Source organism: Podarcis cretensis (assembly GCF_951804945.1).
Source record: "Podarcis cretensis genome assembly, chromosome: 14".
Lineage (NCBI taxonomy): Eukaryota > Metazoa > Chordata > Lepidosauria > Squamata > Lacertidae > Podarcis > Podarcis cretensis.
In genome coordinates, this window is record NC_137183.1 from 36,465,937 (window position 1) to 36,484,869 (window position 18,933).

The following is an 18,933-nucleotide window of genomic DNA, read 5'->3' on the forward strand; positions in this document are numbered from 1 at the left end:
GGTCTGCTCTAGGCTCCCAGAAATTATAAGTAAGTGTTACTGGTAATTACACCACTCTTTGTTATGCCCTGTGATATTAAGATGTGAAGGAAAGAGATTTTGCACTGTCACAAGGCTGTGATTCAACAAGGTTTCCCAGCCCGATTGATGACTTGAAGGTGGATGCAAATGTCTTCCTAATCCAATCAGAGTCAGCCACCTCCCACTCCCATTGTTGCCACAGGGCACGGCGTGTACCCTGCTGCCTGCCAATTAGGATTCAATCTGCATAGAGAGAAAGCTCTTATTAACACCACAGGGGAGGACAATTATTTTATGTAGTCAGAAGAGGGGGGGGGGACATTTGTAATTTTTATTCCGCTCGAAAAAACTTGTTAATAGACACTCAATAATGCCTGCTAACTGGGCAATGGTGTTCTAGCCTTTGTGTGAAAACACCATTTTTTATTTTTAAAAAATGCATGGTAACTTTAAAGGGAATAATAGACATGATAGGGGCTGCTGTTGTTCCCACTAATAAGGGACTCAGTTGGTGAGTACCAATGGAAATTGAGCCAAAATGAGAAACAAGAGGGAGGGACCAGCAAGATCAAGGGAACCCAGAACCCTGAGGTCTGCAGAAGTAAAAGCATAAAGGATTCTTAAAGTAAAAATAAATGAAATGAGCACCTGTAACTATGTACATGCCACCCGCCTCCCTGCTGACTATAAAATGTTTTGTTTTGTTTTTTAAGTTGGAATAAGAAAAAAGAAACGATGCTGTGATGACTAGCATTAGTTCTTGTAGGAGTGTTGATGTGGGACCTCTTTGCCAGTGCCTCCCCCAGAACCTTTGGGTGCTCATTTGAGGGGTTGAGGCAGGGCTATGGGCAGCAGTGTAGTGGCAAATTCAGAAGCGTAGGGTCCCTTCATGATAGTCACAACCGCACCCCTCACAGTGACACCCCTATAAGATTACACAGCCTTCTAAGATTATGCAATAGTCTTATAATTATACAGTATTAATCATTTGGGATATTTTGCAATGATCAATGCAGGTCTCCATGTGTTGCCTTTCAGCTAGATGTGCACGTACATGGGCAAATGTTTCCAATATCTTCTTTCAGAGTGACTCAAGTTGTGTTCCCTGCGAAGTTCCATTGTTCCAGAGCTTGCATGCCTTTCTCGTGAAACTGAAGCACTGAATTTTGGAGCATACACTGGCAAAAAAGCTCCCGTTTCATGCTAATTGGGTGACTCTTAGGCTGCTGGAGGCAGGGACCCTGCTGCAGAAATAGTAGCAGGCCTTCAATCCTCCTATGACCTCTGCCTTTGGCCCTGGAGTCCAGCCCCAGAAGAAAGAACATTGTCACGTTCAACAAAGAACTTCACCAAAGATATCCTCTTCCCTCGGAGAACACCCTCTGGAATTGAAGCATCTCACTCCACTTGCCTGAGTTGCCGTTCAACTCAGCTTAAGAAACATGGAGGGTCCTGCCGGGTCCCGTGGGGACCACAAGAGACCTTGCATCCAGTTCACATCCATTCAGCTGCCCATTGTTGTCCTCGTTCATCTGAGAGACTTCTGTGGAACCTGCCTCAAAGCCGTGGACGGTATGAGCGGCATGGATGACGTGGACCCTGTTCCGGGCCTTCTTCCGCAGCAGGCAGCTGAAGACCTTCTTGAAGCCCTTGCGGAAGTGCTTGGAGACCAGGGCGTAGACGATGGGGTTGAGGCAAGAGTTGGCATAGGCCATGCAGTGGGAGAGGAGCCGGAAGGCGTAGGTGGTCTGGTTGAAAGGGAAGTCTCCGTAGAGGTAACGCAGCACGACGACGTGGTAGGGCAGCCAGCAGAGACAGAAGAGGACAGTCACGATGATGATCATCTTGGTCACTTTGCGCTTGGCCTTCTTAGACTCGGACATGTCTTCCAGGGGGTCCACCGCCGTCCACAGGTATTTAATCGTCCGTGTGTAGGAGAGGCTGACGATCAGCACCGGGATGACGTAGCCAAAAGTGAAGGTGCAGGTGTCCATGATCTTCCGGCGCCATTCCTCCCATCCTGGCACACAGATGTAGCTGCCCTCCCATTCAATCAGGTCATAGTAGCTCAGGTAGGGCCCCGAAAAGATCACGGAGAGGCCCCAAATGACGGCCATTGCCGCCACCGCGTTGCAGGGCGTCCGCAACTCCCGGGACCGCAGCGGGTATCGGATGGCCAAGTATCTGCCAGAAAAGTCAACAGAGTTAAGCATTGCTGAGGATTATCTGCACCATTTATCTTCTCCCTCTGACCACTCATTGTTGTCCCACCACTACTCCCCAGGCTGAACCTTCTCCCCTTGGGAGTGCCCCAGCTGGTTCCTTCCATGACTCCTCTGCACCCAACACTCACGCACCCTAAGATCAGACTAATTTTATGTGGCCCTCAATCTAAGTCCATATGCCCTCTGCAAGGACTCCGTTTGGAAGTCTGGCAAGAGCAATCTGCCTCTTCTCCCCTGGTAGGCAGAGGGTGGGGGGAGGAAGAGGGAGAAGGGAAAGAAGGGGGTGTTGCACCCCAGGGAGCAGAGATGACAAGCGACTGATACGGACCATCTGTTTCTCCTCCAGGGGAGAAAACCGGGACGGGGGTGGGGAAAGAGAGAGAGTTTATTTTGACAGCTGTGGAAAGGCGTCAGATTGACATGACAGCTAAGAGCACGGGTTGGCCACATGTCACGTCTCAAGATGCGTAAGAGGAACTGCCAGGCAGACCGGGGAAGGTCTGTAAGTTCAGAGAGTCAGGGGATTGAGCCAAAAAATGTGGGGCCTGGGGGGTTTGTAGGGTGTACTGGATGAAGGCATTGTAAAAGGTAAAGGGACCCCTGACCATTAGGTCCAGCGGCGCTCATCTAGCTTTATTGGCCAAGGAAGCCGGCATACAGCTTCCGGGTCATGTGGCCAGCATGACTAAGCCGCTTCTGGCGAACCAGAGCAGCACACAGAAACACTGTTTACCTTCCCGCCGGAGCGGTACCATTTATCTACTTGCACTTGGTGTACTTTCGAACTGCTAGGTTGGCAGGAGCAGGGACCGAACAACTGGCGTTCACCCCGTCATGGAGATTCGAACCGCCAACCTTCTGATAGGCAAGTCCTAGGCTCTGTGGTTTAACCCACAGTGCCACCCACGTCCCTTACGAAGGCACTGTAAGCCAATGCAAAACAGCAAGCCCCTAAATGCACATTGTCCAAATGTGCTCCAAGCTTTATTTCTTTTATTTCAAATGGTTGCACAAAATAAAACACTAAGTACTGTATAACAACTGCATTATGTCTGCAATCCTACGGCCTCCATGTTTGCACATTTGAGGAGGGAAGACAGTGGGTAGTGAGGACAAAGAGGGGGGGGGAACAAGGCCAGGGACCCCTGGGTTCCAGTAATAGGACCCCTCCTGCTGGCTGCATTGTGGGTTACTCAGATTTTTACTGAATTGGGAGTAAAATATCAAACCTAGCAAAGCAAGTTTTATTAATTTATTGTTGTTGTTTCTATTTATTTATACATGTAGCGTATTTAATTAAATTATGAATAATCAGATTATAAACATAAATTTAAAGAGACAACATAGGCAAAATAGCATATATATTTGCAAAACCACATGCAAATGTATGGGTTGTGTGCAACTAAGTTCTACTCAGAGTAAGCCCATTAATGGACCCAAACAAGTACATTAATTTCAGTGAGTCTTTTCTGAGTAACTTTGGTGACAACATTATGAGAAGAGTTTAATAGTTCATTTTTATTTAAATTACAAGCTGTTTTGATCGTTCTGCTCTGCAAGATTACAAAGAGACAAAAGGGGGGGGATACATTTATGCTTCAGTTACTCATAATTTATAGAAAAACCTGACAAAAGCAGATTAAACTATCATATTGTACTATGTTTTTAATAATACTACTAATAATTCCTCCAATACTGAACTTTAAAAATTAGGGACTGAAATTTCAAGGACTGAAATAAGGGGGGGGGGTAGAGAAGAGATCTGAATTTGTGCAAAGTTCTTATTTTTGCAGCAAGACAGTGTGTTCTAGGGTTAGAGTGTCAGACTGAAAAAAGGTAAAGGACTCCTGGACGGTTAAGTCCAGTCAAAGGCGACTATGGGGTTGCGCTGCTCATCTCGCTTTCAAGCTAAGGGAGCCGGCGTTTGCCCACAGACCTCTTTCCGGGTCATGCGACCAGCATGACTAAACCGCTTCTAGCGCAAAGGGCTACCGTGACGGAAACCAGAGCGCACGGAAACACCGTTTACCTTCCCGCCACCTATTTATCTACTTGCACTGGTGTGCTTTCAAGCTGCTAGGTTGGGCAAGAGCTGGGACAGAGCAACGGGTGCTCACCCCGTTGGGGGGATTTGAACCGCTGACCTTCTGATAAGCAAGCCCAAGAGGCTCAGTGGTTTAGACCACAGCGCCACCCACATGTCAGACCAGGACCTGGGAGACACCACAGTTTAAAGTCCTGCTCAACCATGAAACTCATTGGGGCTCCCTTGGGCCAGTCACTGATTCTCAACCTAACCCACTTTGCAGAGTTGCCGTGGGGGTTAAATGAGGAAGGGGGCAAACCATGTAAGCCACCTCAATCACCTTGGAGCAAAAGGCGGGATATAAATGCTCAGTTGGTGGAGCGTGACACTCTTAATCTCAGGGTTGTGGGTTTGAGGCCCACGCTGTGCAAAAGATCCCTGCACTGCAAGGAGTTGGACTAGATGAATTGGGATCTCCTATTATTATTTTTTAGCGTAGGGGTCTCCATTACCTGTCTACAGAGACGGCAGCCAGGGTGAAACTGCTGGCGTACATTGTAAGGTAGATGAAGAAGTGGACAGCCTTGCACATGAACGACCCAAAGACCCAGCCCTCCAGGGAGTAGATGGTGGCCTGGAAAGGCACGCAGCAGATGATGAAGAAGAAGTCGGCCAGGCTGAGGTTGAGGATGAAGAGGTTGGTGCTGTTGTGCCCCACCTGCCCGTTCCGCAGCAGCACGGCCAGGACCAGGCTGTTGCCGATGGTGCCCAGAAGAAAGATCAAGGAGAAGACGACAGGGACGATGACACTGGCCAGGCTGAACTGGTGGGCATCAGAGGCGTTCCAGTGTCCAGCCAAGCTGGCAAAGTCTTCCTGTTCGGTCATTATTATTATTATTTTAAATCTGTGGGTGAATGGTGGGAGAAAGAGACTGTGAGGGTCTTGCAACAGAGGCTGTATATGAAATAATAATCCAAATATTCCACCTAGGGAAATCTGGGTTTTAAACCCAGAAGAATCCAGAAGAGCCTTGATATATTGGATGAAAGGTACATATGCTCTGGCTCCATTTTTACAAGAGCAGCCAACTAGAAATCTCTGGGAAGCTTCTCCTTTATCCAGTCTTAAATTCAGTGTTCCATATTTCTGCAACATGGCGATTTTTTTAAAAAAACCAATCTTGCGAAAATTCATTAGTGTTTTAGTGCAATTTCCCCCCTAAAATACACATTTTTCTGTGTGCAGTTTTGAGTAGTAAACACATTTTTGAAAGCAATCTTACCTAATATAATTCATTTTAATGTTTTTTTATTTTGCTTTATATATTACTATATATATTGCCCCCAATATATGTATTTTGGCAAACACAGCAAAAGTCGGAGAAATATAAATTTTGACGAATCGGTTTGTTTCAGCTAATCATGCTAATGTATTCATTTGGGAAGTGAAAATTAGGGAGTTTCTCAAAACAAAATTGAATTTCTCTCCCATCATAGGAAAATAGGAAACTGCCGTGTTACACATTAGACCACTGGTCCATCTACCTCTGTCCTGTCTCCACTGATTGGCAGTGGCTTTCCAGGGTTTTAAGAAGGAGACATTTGCAACCTTGGACCTTCTGCATGCAAAGAGACAGTGTGGTGTAATGGTTAGAGTGTTGGACCAGGACATGGGAGAGTAGGGTTTAAATCCCCACCCAGCCATTGGGTCAGTCACCATCTCTTAGCCTAACCTACTTCACAGGGTTGTTGTGAGGATGAAATGGGGGAGGAGAACCATGTACCCCACCTTGAGGTTCTTGGGAGATAAGGTAAAGGTAAAGGGACCCGTGACCATTAGGTCCAGTCGTGGCCGACTCTGGGGTTGCAGCGCTCATCTTGCTTTCTTGGCCGAGGAAGCCGGCGTACAGCTTCTGGGTCATGTGGCCAGCATGACTAAGCCGCTTCTGGCAAACCAGAGCAGCGCACGGAAATGCCGTTTACCTTCCCGCCAGAGTGGTACCTATTTATCTACTTGCACTCTGACGTGCTTTCGAACTGCTAGGTTGGCAGGAGCAGGGACCGAGCAACGGGAGCTCACCCCGTCACAGGGATTCGAACTGCCGACCTTCTGATCAGCAAGTCCTAGGCTCTGTGGTTATATAGATGGTATATAAATGTAAGAAGAAGGAGAAGGAGAAGAAGGGGAACTATTTCATCCTTGCACCACAGCACAGGAGCCCTTGATCTGTTGAACCCCAGCCCAAGAGTTATTGAGTGAAGCCTAGATTTAATCTCTGAGTGGTAAAAATTTGCCTTGAAAATGAGCAACTCCCAAACTGCAGATCTCTCATTACTCAGTGTCAGTCAAAGTGTCTTAGGCTTTTCCCAAGAAAGGTTTTTAATCTAAATATTTGGCAATGGGAAACAAATACTCAGTGTTGAATTATGCGTGGAAGGGGAGGGAAATACAAGCCTGATATTTGCTACTACATCTCTAGTCGCTGTAAATTTAATACTGGTATTACTTCACTCACATTCTGTGCGAAGATGATGAACTACAGCTGGGCAGAGCTGTTCCCAGTGCAGCAATAAGATTCAAGGGGCGAATCAACACACTTGCCCAGAAAATCGGTTTTATTACGCTAGAGAAATATATGACTCTGACGTCCGTCCGTCCCTCTCCCTCACCCCCCCTGGCTTTTCGATTTTGTTTTGCTAAATCAACAGTCGTGAGCCTTGCACAGAGAAAGGAGAGTTATAATCGTCAGTCTCTCTTGCAACACAGCTCTAAATTAACAGTTTTGGACACAGATTGATGCTTTAGCTAGGATGTTGAGATGGGCTCAAGTTCAAATCCACACTCAGCCAGAGGGGGGCCATGGGACTTTACAGAGGACAATCCTCTGATTGAAGGACTACCTTCCATTTGAAGGACCAGAAAGGGTATTTGAAGGACCAGAAAGGCAGAAGGTGGTATTCAGCTAAAGTCACATTCACACTATACATTGAAAAAGCACTGTGAGTCATTGCTTCTGCCCAAGGAATTCTGGGAACAGTGGCGTAGCGTGGGAGGTGCAGGGGGGCCGGCAGCACCGGGCGCAACATCTGGGGGTTAGGGTTAGGGGGCGCAAATCCACGGGTTAGGGGGTGCAAATTACTTGCCTTGCCCCAGGTGCTGACAACCCACGCTACGCCACTGTCTGGGAAGTGTAGTATGTTAAACATGCTGGTAGGGGATCCCTATTCCCCTCACAGAGCTACAATTCCCAGAGTTCCCTGTGAAGAGGGACTTATTGGGGATTGTAGCTTAGGGGGGATAGGGGTTCTCCTAACAAACAGCAGCTCCCATAATCCTTTGGGGGAAGAAATCATGACTGTTTAAAGTGGGATGATGTGAATGTGGTCAATAACTCTAAATTAGGCTGTCGTTGTTGAAAGTGGGTGGATTTTAGGCAGAGGGGCTGGGTGTCTGACCTTACAAAGGACAGTCTTGTGTGTGAAGGGGCTCTCTGGCCCAAGTCTGGTTTTAAAAAGTGAGAACAGGAACAGCAGAAACCGTGAAGAACATTGGAGGAGCCTGGCTGCTGGATCAGGCCAGTGCCCATCTAGTCCAGCATCCATTTGCCACAATGGCTGTGGGAAGCCCACAAGCAGGAGCTGAGCACTATGGTGCCGTCTCTGCTTAGCCAATGTGGCTAATAGGTATTCATAGCCTCAGTCCAATGATACAGGGCCGGGCTGCCCATGAGGCAGGGTGAAGCAGCTGCCTCAGGTGGCAGAAACTGAAGAGGAGCCACCCATGCAGGCCCACCGGCAGTAGGGCAGGTTTCCAGTGAGATCCTCCACCACAGGTAAGGGAGGTTAGTGAGGTTTTGGTGACATGGCGGCACTTTCTCATTTTGCCTCAGGTGGTGAAATGGAAAGATGGCGGGAAAGGTGCCTCAGGTTGCCTAGCAACAGTTAGCTCTGGGCATCAGACTTAGGAGACCCACAGCTACCTTGTCACCATCTTCTCCACTGTTGTGATGAAATAAAAAATAAATAAGAGAGGACAATTTTAATACCAGGACCATAGGCCAGGCACTGCAAGAACATAAGAAGCTGCTTTATAGTGAGTCTATCTAGCTTAGTATTGCCTACACAGACCGGCAGCAGCTCTACTTGGAGATGTCAGGGAATGAATCTGGGACCTTCTGCATGCAAAGCAGATGCTCTCCCACTGAGCTAGGGCCTTTGCGCAAAACATAGGAAGCGGCCTCATACTGAGTCAAATCCTTGTTCCATCTAGCTCAGGAGTGGCCCCACTGACTGGCAGCAGCTCTCTGGGATTAAGATGAAACAGATCTCTGCCTGCTACTGCACTGGTGTTTCATCGCCATTAAGGCATAGATTGCCAATATCTTTTCCAGTCCAGTTCACACTTCTTGACTTAATTATATGTATCTCATGGACATCTTATAAACCTCAAAAGCAGGCAAATGTTGACAATGTGTGTGTGTATGTGGCTGAGATTTGTTTGTTTCCCCATGGCTTAAAAGCAAAATCATCCAGGAAAGGGGTCCAGATTCATTTAGAACTATAGTAAAGGTAAAGGTGAGGTCCAGTCGTGACCAACTCTAGGGCTGCGCACTCATCTCTCTCTGTAGGCCGGGAGCCGGCGCTTGTCTGCAGACAGCATCACGCTTGTCCGCAGACAGCTTCCAGGTCATGTGGCCAGCATGACGAAGCCGCTTCTGGCGAGCCAGCACCAGCGCAGCACACGGAAACGCCGTTTACCTTCCTGCCGGAGAGCGGTCCCTATTTATCTACTTGCACTTTTGAGGTGCTTTCGAACTGCTAGGTGGGCAGGAGCTGGGACCGAACAACGGGAGCTCACCCCGTCGCGGGGATTCGAACCGCCGACCTTACGATCAGCAAGCCCTAGGCTCTGTGGTTTAACCCACAGCGCCACCCGCGTCCCTATTTAGAACTATAGATTTTATCTAATATAAATGTCTGCATTGGTAAGCTTAATTGTGTATATCTTCAGGATGAAGAGCTTACAGGTTAGTAGATATTCTTTTCTGTGCTCAGTCACTGAGCTTGCTGAGTGAGCTTTTGTAAGGCTCGTTCTTTCAGCCCAGTCTACCTCACTGGATTGTTGTGAAGGTAAAATGGAAGGGGGGCACAATATATGCCACCCTGGGAGAAAGAAAGAATAAGAATATAATAAATAACAATGTTTCAGGAAGCCATCGTCCCAGTCACATTCCATTTCCAGAAGAATCACTTGGGTCCATTCTACAGAAAGCAATGGAGGGTTATGCCAAGATTCTACTGAGGACACGCATCAACGTATACGGCTTAACCTCAGCTGGGATTCCTCACTGCTTAGGGCATTTGCAAAGTATCTTTCTATATCTCTGGATCTTCCAGTCAGAAGGGGACACTTCCAGGAAAATAAGCTCCCCCCCACCACCATGCCTCTCGTTTTTAAAATATCAAGCATTGGCTGTGAAGTTGAAAAAATGCCTTATAATAAATTTTTATTTATACTCCGCCCTTCCTGGTTCAAAAACCGGGTTCAGGGCGGCTAACAACAAATTTAAAACAATTATAAAAACATAAAATACAGTATAAAAACATGAATAACAATAAAATTCAAAAGTCAATTAGATAATCGCCAGGGCTTGCTGGCTGAATTGGTCCTACTTGGGCCAGCAAGGAGGCCAGGGGAGAACTAGCTGTGGGGTCTCAGAGCAGGTGATCTGGGTAAAAGGGGAGCCTTGGGGTGATGATGAGCATCCTGGCTTCTCCTGCCCCAACCCAGAACTGCCACGGGGTGGGGGTGGGGTGTTAGGAAAAAACCACAAACAAACAAACACAACTTACCTACTTCTGTATCTTTAACACAAACACACAGATGAGTCTCCACACACACACACACACACACACACACACACTGGTCTCCATATGACTCTTCACCTCCTTAATTTCTTTGCATATTTATAGGAGGAGGAGGCGGCGCAACCGTCTTCTAACTGTTCCCTTTTACTATCTCTTCTGCAAACTAGAGTAGAAGGGTATCTCATTTAGAAAGTCCATAGAATACCTGCTATGCATGCAGGAGGTCCCAAGTTCAATTCCCAGCATCTCCAGGTGTGACTTGGAGAGACTCCTAAAACCCTGGAGATCCCCTGCTAGTCAGTGTAGACAATATTGAGCTAAATGGACCGGTGGGTCTGACTCAGTATAGGGCAGCATCCCGTGCTCTATTATGACAACTTCAGCACGGCAGAAGATTTTTTGTTCTCATTTCTTATTTCAATAACCCACTGTTCGTTGAAACTGTTTTTAATATTGTGTTTTTAAATTGCCGTCACCCATCCTGGGACCTTAATGGTGAAGGGCGAATAAGAAATAAAATGAATGAATGATACAATACAATAAAACAGTATTTCTTTTAAATGCAACTTCGTGTAAGAACAGATGAGATATTAACAAGGTGTACAAGGTGTAACTCCATCCTCAGCCAAGATTCTCAGGGTGTTTCAGCCACGTTTGTAGCTGGTCCCAAAACACTCTGACTGCTGGCATTGCCTGCATCTGAGAGCAAAGAGACTATCAGAAAGTCAGTGTGCCACAAGATGCTGCTAACAACAGCAACAGCAGCTACCTGATTTTGCCCCACTTACATTTTATTTCTAAATCCATGACATCCCACAATATATAATTATGCAAAAGAACCTCAACACAAGCCTAACAATGCAGTGCACAACTGTTTACCATGTGTTGAAAGAGAAAATTTGCAAGCGCACTAAATATATCCACTTAGCAATGACCACCAGGGACTGCTTATCCTTAGTCTTGGTAATAAATGCAAGTGGCATTTGCATTAAAACCTCTCTGAGCAGACACAGAAAGGGGCCACATCTGCACACTCGTCCCTCCTGCTTTTGCGTCCGACCACTTTAGGTCTTTGTGCAAGTTTTTCAGCTGCAGCCTACCTGATTCTCGTGCACCAAACTGCTGCCTCTTCTCCTGGGCTCACAGATTTCCATTCCCCTCGCCTGACGCCTCAGCTCCACACAGGCAAGAGAGAGGATCCTGCCTGGTTGCTGCAGACCTTCGCTGCCACATCGTGGCTCCGTCTGATCCTCAGCCAGTGATGTCGGCTCCGTCCCTCCCTCTCAGCTGCACACCTCCTGCCACTGTTTCTCCACCCTCCTCCTCCTCCTCTTTCTACTCCCCCTGATTCCACCGGGGCATTTCTCTGGCTCCATCCCCACACTGGGATGCCAGGATCTCACCTCTTGCCCTCCACTTTAGTCAAGTCTCCCCATCACCTCTGACTGAGTCTCGAGACCTGGTCACTTGTGCAGATTCCATTCTCTCAAAAACCATGTGTGTTCAGTCCAAAGCACACCTTGTAGCTTGCTAGAGATTGGGGGTGGAGAGAGATTTGTTTCGCTTCACATTTTGAAGTGAAGCGAAGCTTATCCGCTGTTCCAGAAACAATGCACAAACTGAAAAACATGATTCTCTTTCCAAATGCGCACTTCTCCAGATTTTGCTTTGCTGTTCTGCGATCAGAGCGATGTGTACCAAAAATGTATATGTATCAGAGAGGTGTGCTTACAAATGCACAGATAAGTGAAAATGGCATACAGAAATTCATTCTGTTACAGGAAGTTGCTTCCCAAAATGTGTATACTTCGAAAAATTAGGTAAGAAAATTGGGTCTATTAGGAAAAAAATCCGCACTAAAATGCTGATGAATTTGCGAGGACTTGAATCTTTACCAGAAACTGATGCAGAAATATGATGTCAATACCCCCCATTTTCAGATATCCCCTCTTCCTGCCCAGTTGAGAAAACAAGGTCCAGAATGTGGCCTGCCATATGTGTTGGATAACCCCATGGTCCTCATGGCAGCCCTGAAGTCCTGAGCCACCTCAGAGCCAGTTGCCTTGGCATGGAAGTTGAAGGCTCCCCAAACCAGCAGCCTGGGAGTTCTCAGGGAGACTGTTCAGGGAGACTGCTGGGCAGTGAGGTGGGTGGTAAAGTAACAGAATCCCTAATCTGTCCCAATTGCCTATTGACAGGAACACACACTCTAGACCCTCCCTCAACCTGACAGAGAGGAGAGAGAGAGAGAATTTCTACAAAGCACAGCAACTCCCCCTCCCTGACCATCATGTCCACCCTGATGTTGCACCGAGTAACCAGATGGACAGAGTTTGAAAGGATAGCCTGAAAACCAAGCCTTATGTAGAAGAGTTGAGGGAGTTGGGTATGTTTAGCCTGGAGAAAAGAAGACTAAGAGATGATAGGATCGCAACCTTAAAATATCTAAAGAGCTGTCATGTGGAAAAAGAAGAAGAATTTGGATTTGATATCCCGCTTTATCACTACCCAAAGGAGTCTCAAAGTGGCTAACATTCTCCTTTCCCTTCCTCCCCTACAACAAACACTCTGTGAGGTGAGTGGGGCTGAGAGACTTCAAAGAAGTGTGACTAGCCCAAGCTCACCCAGCAGCTGCATGTGGAGGAGCGGAGACGTGAACCCGGTTCACCAGATTACGAGTCTACCGCTCTTAACCACTACACCACACTGGACAATGGAGCAAGCTTGTTTTCGGCTGCTGGGACCTGAACCAATGGATTCAAATGGGAAGAAAGGAGATTCCATCTAAACATTATGAAGAACTTTATGGTAAGAGCTGTTCAACAGTGGAAAGCCCTATTTCAGAAGGTGGTAGACCCTCCTTCACTGGAGGTTTTTAAGCAGAGTTTGGATGGACATCTGTGAATGATTCTTTAGTGGTGATTCCTACACTGAAGGGGGTTGGATTAGATCAGGCTTAGGCAAACTCGGCCCTCCAGATGTTTTGGGACTACAACTCCCATCATCCCTAGCTAACAGGACCAGTGGTCAGGGATGATGGGAATTGTAGTCTTAAAACATCTGGAGGGCCGAGTTTGCCTATGCCTGGATTAGATGACCATTGGGGTCACTTCTAACTCTTCTATGATACTAAATCCCCTATTCAACCACACCAAGGCCACATTCAGACCATATGTTTAAAGCACTAAGGAACCACAGTCATGGCTTTGCCCAAAGAATTCTGTGAGCTGCCATTTGTTAAGGGTGCTGAGAATTTTTAGGTGACCCTTTCCCCCCTCCCAGAGCTATGATTTCCAGAGTGGTTTAACAGTAAAGCTCTGTTCCCTAGGAACTCTGGGAATTTTCTGTAATACACGCTTCTCTGAATTTTGCAACACAGTTCTCTAGCCAAGCAATGTTTACAAAAATGCATATACTAGTATAAAGTGTGCATATAAATGTGGATATAAATCTGTGAGAAGAATATGCAGAAATCCATTATATTATGATCAATTGCTTTGCAAAAAAACAACAACCCCGTTTGCTTACAAAGAATGTGTTTATTAAAGTGTTGATGAATTTTCATTAGGAAGGTTTTTTCAGATGGCAAATTGCTGCAGAAGTATGGAGAACTGAACTCATGATTGGAAAAAGGAGGAACACAGAGAACCGAAACTGACAGATTCCATTGCTACTGGCAACCCTATCTTAGAGGCAACTGCAAAGGCAATTGTCTTGGTGAGTTGCAGTTCAGGGCTGTGAACGGTCCCCCTTCCTAAATCCAGGCTAACCAAGAGAACACCTAACCTGGATCGACTCCAAATCAATTGGGAGGCAGGAGGGGTAATGCTTCATTAACAGTTTTTTATGGTTGATTAAAAAAAATTAACCTTGTATATATCTTCTGATATACATAAAAATGTAATGCTGCCATCACTCAATCCCTATTGTAGTGGCACATCACAACCTTGGATTTGCATGAAGTCAGGCAGTGGGACAAGCACAAAAGAGCAGGTTGCTCAACAGCTCCAAATCAATTTGGGCATCGGAGGCAGGGGCCAGGGCTAATGTTTAACTAGCTTTTTAATTCTTGTAAAACAAACTTTATTAAATCTCTCACATTGCATAAAATACATATAATATTCAGATTATACTTATTTAATATTTTGCTGCATAGGAAATTATTAGAATCAACTACATTTATAATTTATTCTTCCTAAATTCAACAAGCAGTTCCATTTATCCTTACATTTTTTCCTCTTTCTTGTCCCTAATCGAACATATTATTGTGGGGGTTAGAAAATACTGCATCTCCTTCTCTCCACCACAGTAGAAAGCAGGAGGATTCAATCTTGTGGGGTGCCTGATAGGGTTGCCATATTTTGAAGAGCAAAAAAAGAGGACACATTTGCCGACTTCTACTTTTAACTTAAAAAGTAGAGACATCATCTTGCCAACAAAGGTCCGTATAGTAAAAGCTATGGTTTTCCCAGTAGTGATGTATGGAAGTGAGAGCTGGACCATAAAGAAGGCTGATCGCCGAAGAATGGATGCTTTTGAATTCTGGTGCTGGAGGAGACTCTTAAGAGTCCCTTGGACTGCAAGAAAATCAAACCTCTCCATTCTGAAGGAAATCAGCCCTGAGTGCTCACTGGAAGGACAGATCCTGAAGCTGAGGCTCCAATACTTTGGCCACCTCATGAGAAGAGAAGACTCCCTGGAAAAGACCCTGAAGCTGGGAAAGATGGAGGGCACAAGGAGAGGGGTCAACAGAGGACGAGATGGTTGGATAGTGTTCTCGAAGCTACCAGCATGAGTTTGACCAAACTGCGGGTGGCAGTGGAAGACAGGAGTGCCTGGCGTGCTCTGGTCCATGGGGTCACGAAGAGTCGGACACGACTAAACGACTAAACAACAACAACTTTTAACTATGGATTGCTAGGGCAACTCTCATTTTCCAAACCCATGAAAAAGAGGGTGTGTCCTGGAAAAAGAGGACATATGGCAACCCTAGCTTGCAAGCCCCTCCCCGGAGAGGAAGCGCTTGTGGATGACTATCCTGATAGTGCCTGTAGCTCTTCCACCTGACACCCCCCTGACAGCTCTGGTCTACTCCAGGCGGTCTGATCCAACCCAGAGTGATTTGGTGCTGCCTTGACCTGACTCAACCCAAGACCAGATGTCCCCAAACCAGCCCAATCTAGGATTCAGAATTTGGCTGAATTCGGGACAAGTCCCTCCTGCGGTGCAGGCACAGGTTGAAAAGAAACGAAATCATCAAAATTAGTTTCTATCTAGAAATGACTTTAGGAGCAGGAACGTGATGACATTCAAACCAATCTTTTGCTCCTCCTCTAGCAATCATTCCTTTACCACTGACGGGTAATCTTCAGAGGATGCCGATTCATATAGCAATCTTTTGCGAAAGTGCTGCTGGTCTCTCCAATAGCATACAAATCAAATCCAGTGGTCTACAGATCTCTCTGCCTTCACAACATTTTTTTTTTAACTTTAGGAATGGTAACTTAATTTTGCGTCTTGTTGTATTAAAATTGGAAAGATAATTCTTTTAAAACCTGCCACCCAATACGATGTATTTTTTCCCTCCATTGTTATATGAGGAAGGGGAGAAATATTGCAGTTAAAATCCCTCAGTTTAATGAGTTTCAGATTTAAATGCCCTGCCTGCTGTTTTATCTACCTGAAATAGGCATGGCCCCATGACGTCTTGAAAAGGATCTTTCCCTCTAACCAAAAAGTTTGCAGTTGCTTGTTGGGCTTAGTTTTAGGAGTGCCAACCGACCAGGAAAAAGAATAGACTTGCCTGTTGTTGTGCTTTTAAGAGTTGCTTGATAGGTAGAGGTTGTAATGTGATGCTTTTTTCCTTCCACTTTCCACTTTTGAGCCCCTTGTGGCGAAGTAGGTCAGTGTGCCTTGCTATTAACCAGAAGGTTGGTGGTTCAAGCCCACCCAGCTTGAATTAGATAAGCCTGGATAGTTCAGTTGATCATGTGCTGATAATACCAGGGTTGCAGGTTCAATTCCTTTATGGGATGGCTGCATATTCCTGCATTTCAGGGGGTTGGACTAGATGATTATCAGGGTCCTGTACAACTCTGCAATTCTATGATTTGATTGTTTGCAGGAAAGAGATATTGACACCTGCTAATTCCTGCCAGCCCAGCAGATATGAAAGTGATCAGTTTAAAAGTTGGCAACTAAGCAGAAAGCTAGGTCCACTTGTTGCTTTCTGCAAAACTTTTGCAGGCACAAACAGTATTAAAAGCGGGCTTCAGCACTAAATCCATAGCAACTCTTTATCACATGGCTTGATGTGCTCTCAGAGGAAATCATACAGGGGAAAACATGGCTGCTGCTCCCATATCTCTACATAGCTTCAGATTGTCAATTGTTTTATTTATTATCATTGTATTTTTACGGTCAAGGATGAAGAGTTTTGTGTGGTTTTCTGCTCCAGGCACTGGAATAACTTGAGATGATTTGTTGTTGTTGTTGTTGTTGTTATGCTTAAATCCCATCCTTCTTAAGGTGGTGTACACAGTTCTCCCTCTCTGCATTTTATTCTCACAACAACCTTGTGAAGTAGGTCAGACTGAGAGACAGTCACTGGCCCAAGGTTATTCACTGAGCTGCATGACTGTAGTTAGGATTTGAATCCTGGCTTCCTGCGGCCTCATCCGACACTCCAACACTGCCCCTCTTCCCCTGTGGCACACACTGGCTCTCTTGACTGGCTCTCTTGCCCCCATTTTCTGTAGGAATGCCACACTGCCTCAGACCCTTGTCTTATCTATATATATATATCATTTTGTTCCTTTCGCCATCAGCCTTCCTTTGAATCTGCTCACCCTAAAGACCCGCACTTCAAAATCATCTTCAGTGCTATTGATGCTTAGAATTCTCTCCACATCCTCAGTTAAGGTAAATAATAGCCAGACCCTTCCCCCAAGACAACTTGCTTTTTCCCTTTCATCTCCAGAGAGAATTTCTGCCAAGATGGAGTTTGGAACCGATTTAAAAAAAAATATTACATAATCTGGTACATTTGCAGCTGCCTTTGCTTTTATCCTTTGGCCTTGAAATTGCATCTTCAGCCTGCTAGCTCTGCAACTCTCTGTTCAGAGTAATTTGGGAGATATGAGAAATCTTTTTAAGCGAACCGTTTTCCATGCAGAAGGCAATTTGGCAGAAGTGGGTTGTGATTAGGGCCAGATTGCTTGAGATCAGTGAAGCTTGCTCTGTTAAGGTGAGTGTGGCATTGTCCCCACAACTCACTCTGCTTTCAGCCAGCCCCCACCTGCCAGGCTTCTTACTTATCTACAACCAGTCCAAGGGGTTGCAATGCATGCCTCCTGGTCTCAGTGTTGCCTTTTGTACAATGCAGCAGGGAGGAGGAGGAGAATGGGGACACCTAGAATGAGTTGGTCGGCCTGTCATTGACTCTGGCGCCACCTACTGTTGGGCTCCCTGCCTTCCACCCTACCAGTCCCATTGAGCACCAACCACTGCTGAAACTCTTCCATCCTTTGTTCACTCATTGCTCTTGCTTTGCTTGTCATTAGTTTTGGCGCCACCTAGTTTGGGACGCAGGTGGCGCTGTGGGTTAAAGCCTCAGCGCCTAGGGCTTGCCGATCGAAAGGTCGGCGGTTCGAATCCCTGCGGCGGGGTGCGCTCCCGCTGCTCGGTCTCAGCGCCTGCCAACCTAGCAGTTCGAAAGCACCTCCGGGTGCAAGTAGATAAATAGGGACCGCTTACCAGCGGGAAGGTAAACGGCGTTTCCGTGTGTGGCTCTGGCTCTGGCTCTGGCTCTGGCCAGAGCAGCGATGTCACGCTGGCCACGTGACCCGGAAGTGTCTCCGGACAGCGCTGGCCCCTGGCCTCTTAAGTGAGATGGGCGCACAACCCCAGAGTCTGTCAAGACTGGCCTGTACGGGCAGGGGTACCTTTACCTTTACCTTTACAGTTGGACTCCCTGCCTCCCATTCCACCAGTCCCAATGGACGCTTCAGAACATTACTACTTGAGATTACCCAAGCTAAGCAGGCGCTTCATAACTGACCAGGCACCTCAGGCCTCCAGGGCTATATGGGGAAGTTCTCTTGGCCAAAAGGCATACTTAATTGTTGGGGAAAACTTATATACCTCCTATGGACTCTGGCCCAAATGCCTCAATTCCACTAATTTTGAATACATTCTCGGTTTTTAAAAAAAAAAAAAACAAATCCTCCGTGTATGTAGTAAGCTAGGATATTGGGGAGAATTTTCCTTTGTGATATATTAGCTTTCTACATTCAAGGCAGTTAGGGTTGTTGTCTTTTTTAAGATAGGAGAGGATTAAAAAGATATGAAGACCATTCCCACACCTGTTATTTCAAGCAGTAGAGTCCAGAATTCTGCCACTATGTTCTCCAAAATGTGTTGGTTGATTGCTTCTTATTTTCCCCAAAGCCTTCAATCCAAAAAGATCTGCTTCCTGCGAAGGGGAAGTCACATCCTGAAAAACAAATATCCATTCATTGGCCTTCTAGGTGATATTTTTCTCTGGACCCCACTGTGGCTGTAATTACGGTATACTAAAGTCACCCAGTGTGTTTCGGGGGAAATGGGACTGCAATCACTTTAATTAACAGGTTAAATCTGACATCTTAAAAGTTCTTGTGGAGAGAGTGTGGGAGTGGAAGAAGGAAATCTTTGTGTGCTGCGTAAAGAGGTAGTGGTTTGGATTTTGTTGGTGGAAACCTGAGTTCAGATCATGGTTGGACATGGAGCAGACTGAATGAGCACGAGCCAGTC

General features: G+C 46.2%; 1 protein-coding gene across 2 annotated transcripts; it reads right to left on the reverse strand.

Annotated features, from left to right (window-relative positions):
* Positions 1-1,362: 1,362 nt before the first annotated feature.
* Positions 1,363-11,477, reverse strand: LOC307202819 (galanin receptor 2b-like). Of its 2 annotated transcripts, none has more exons than XM_079953062.1 (3): positions 11,241-11,477; positions 4,785-5,177; positions 1,363-2,205 (listed from the first exon to the last, which is right to left on the reverse strand). In XM_079953062.1, exons 2-3 carry the CDS (start codon positions 5,156-5,158, stop codon positions 1,455-1,457), a joined length of 1,125 nt encoding a protein of 374 aa, XP_079809188.1. In that variant the 5' UTR covers positions 5,159-5,177; positions 11,241-11,477; the 3' UTR covers positions 1,363-1,454. The 2 variants fall into 2 exon arrangements, with proteins under 2 accessions (XP_079809188.1, XP_079809187.1); XM_079953061.1 differs by lacking the exon at positions 11,241-11,477 and adding an exon at positions 7,729-7,940.
* Positions 11,478-18,933: the final 7,456 nt, after the last annotated feature.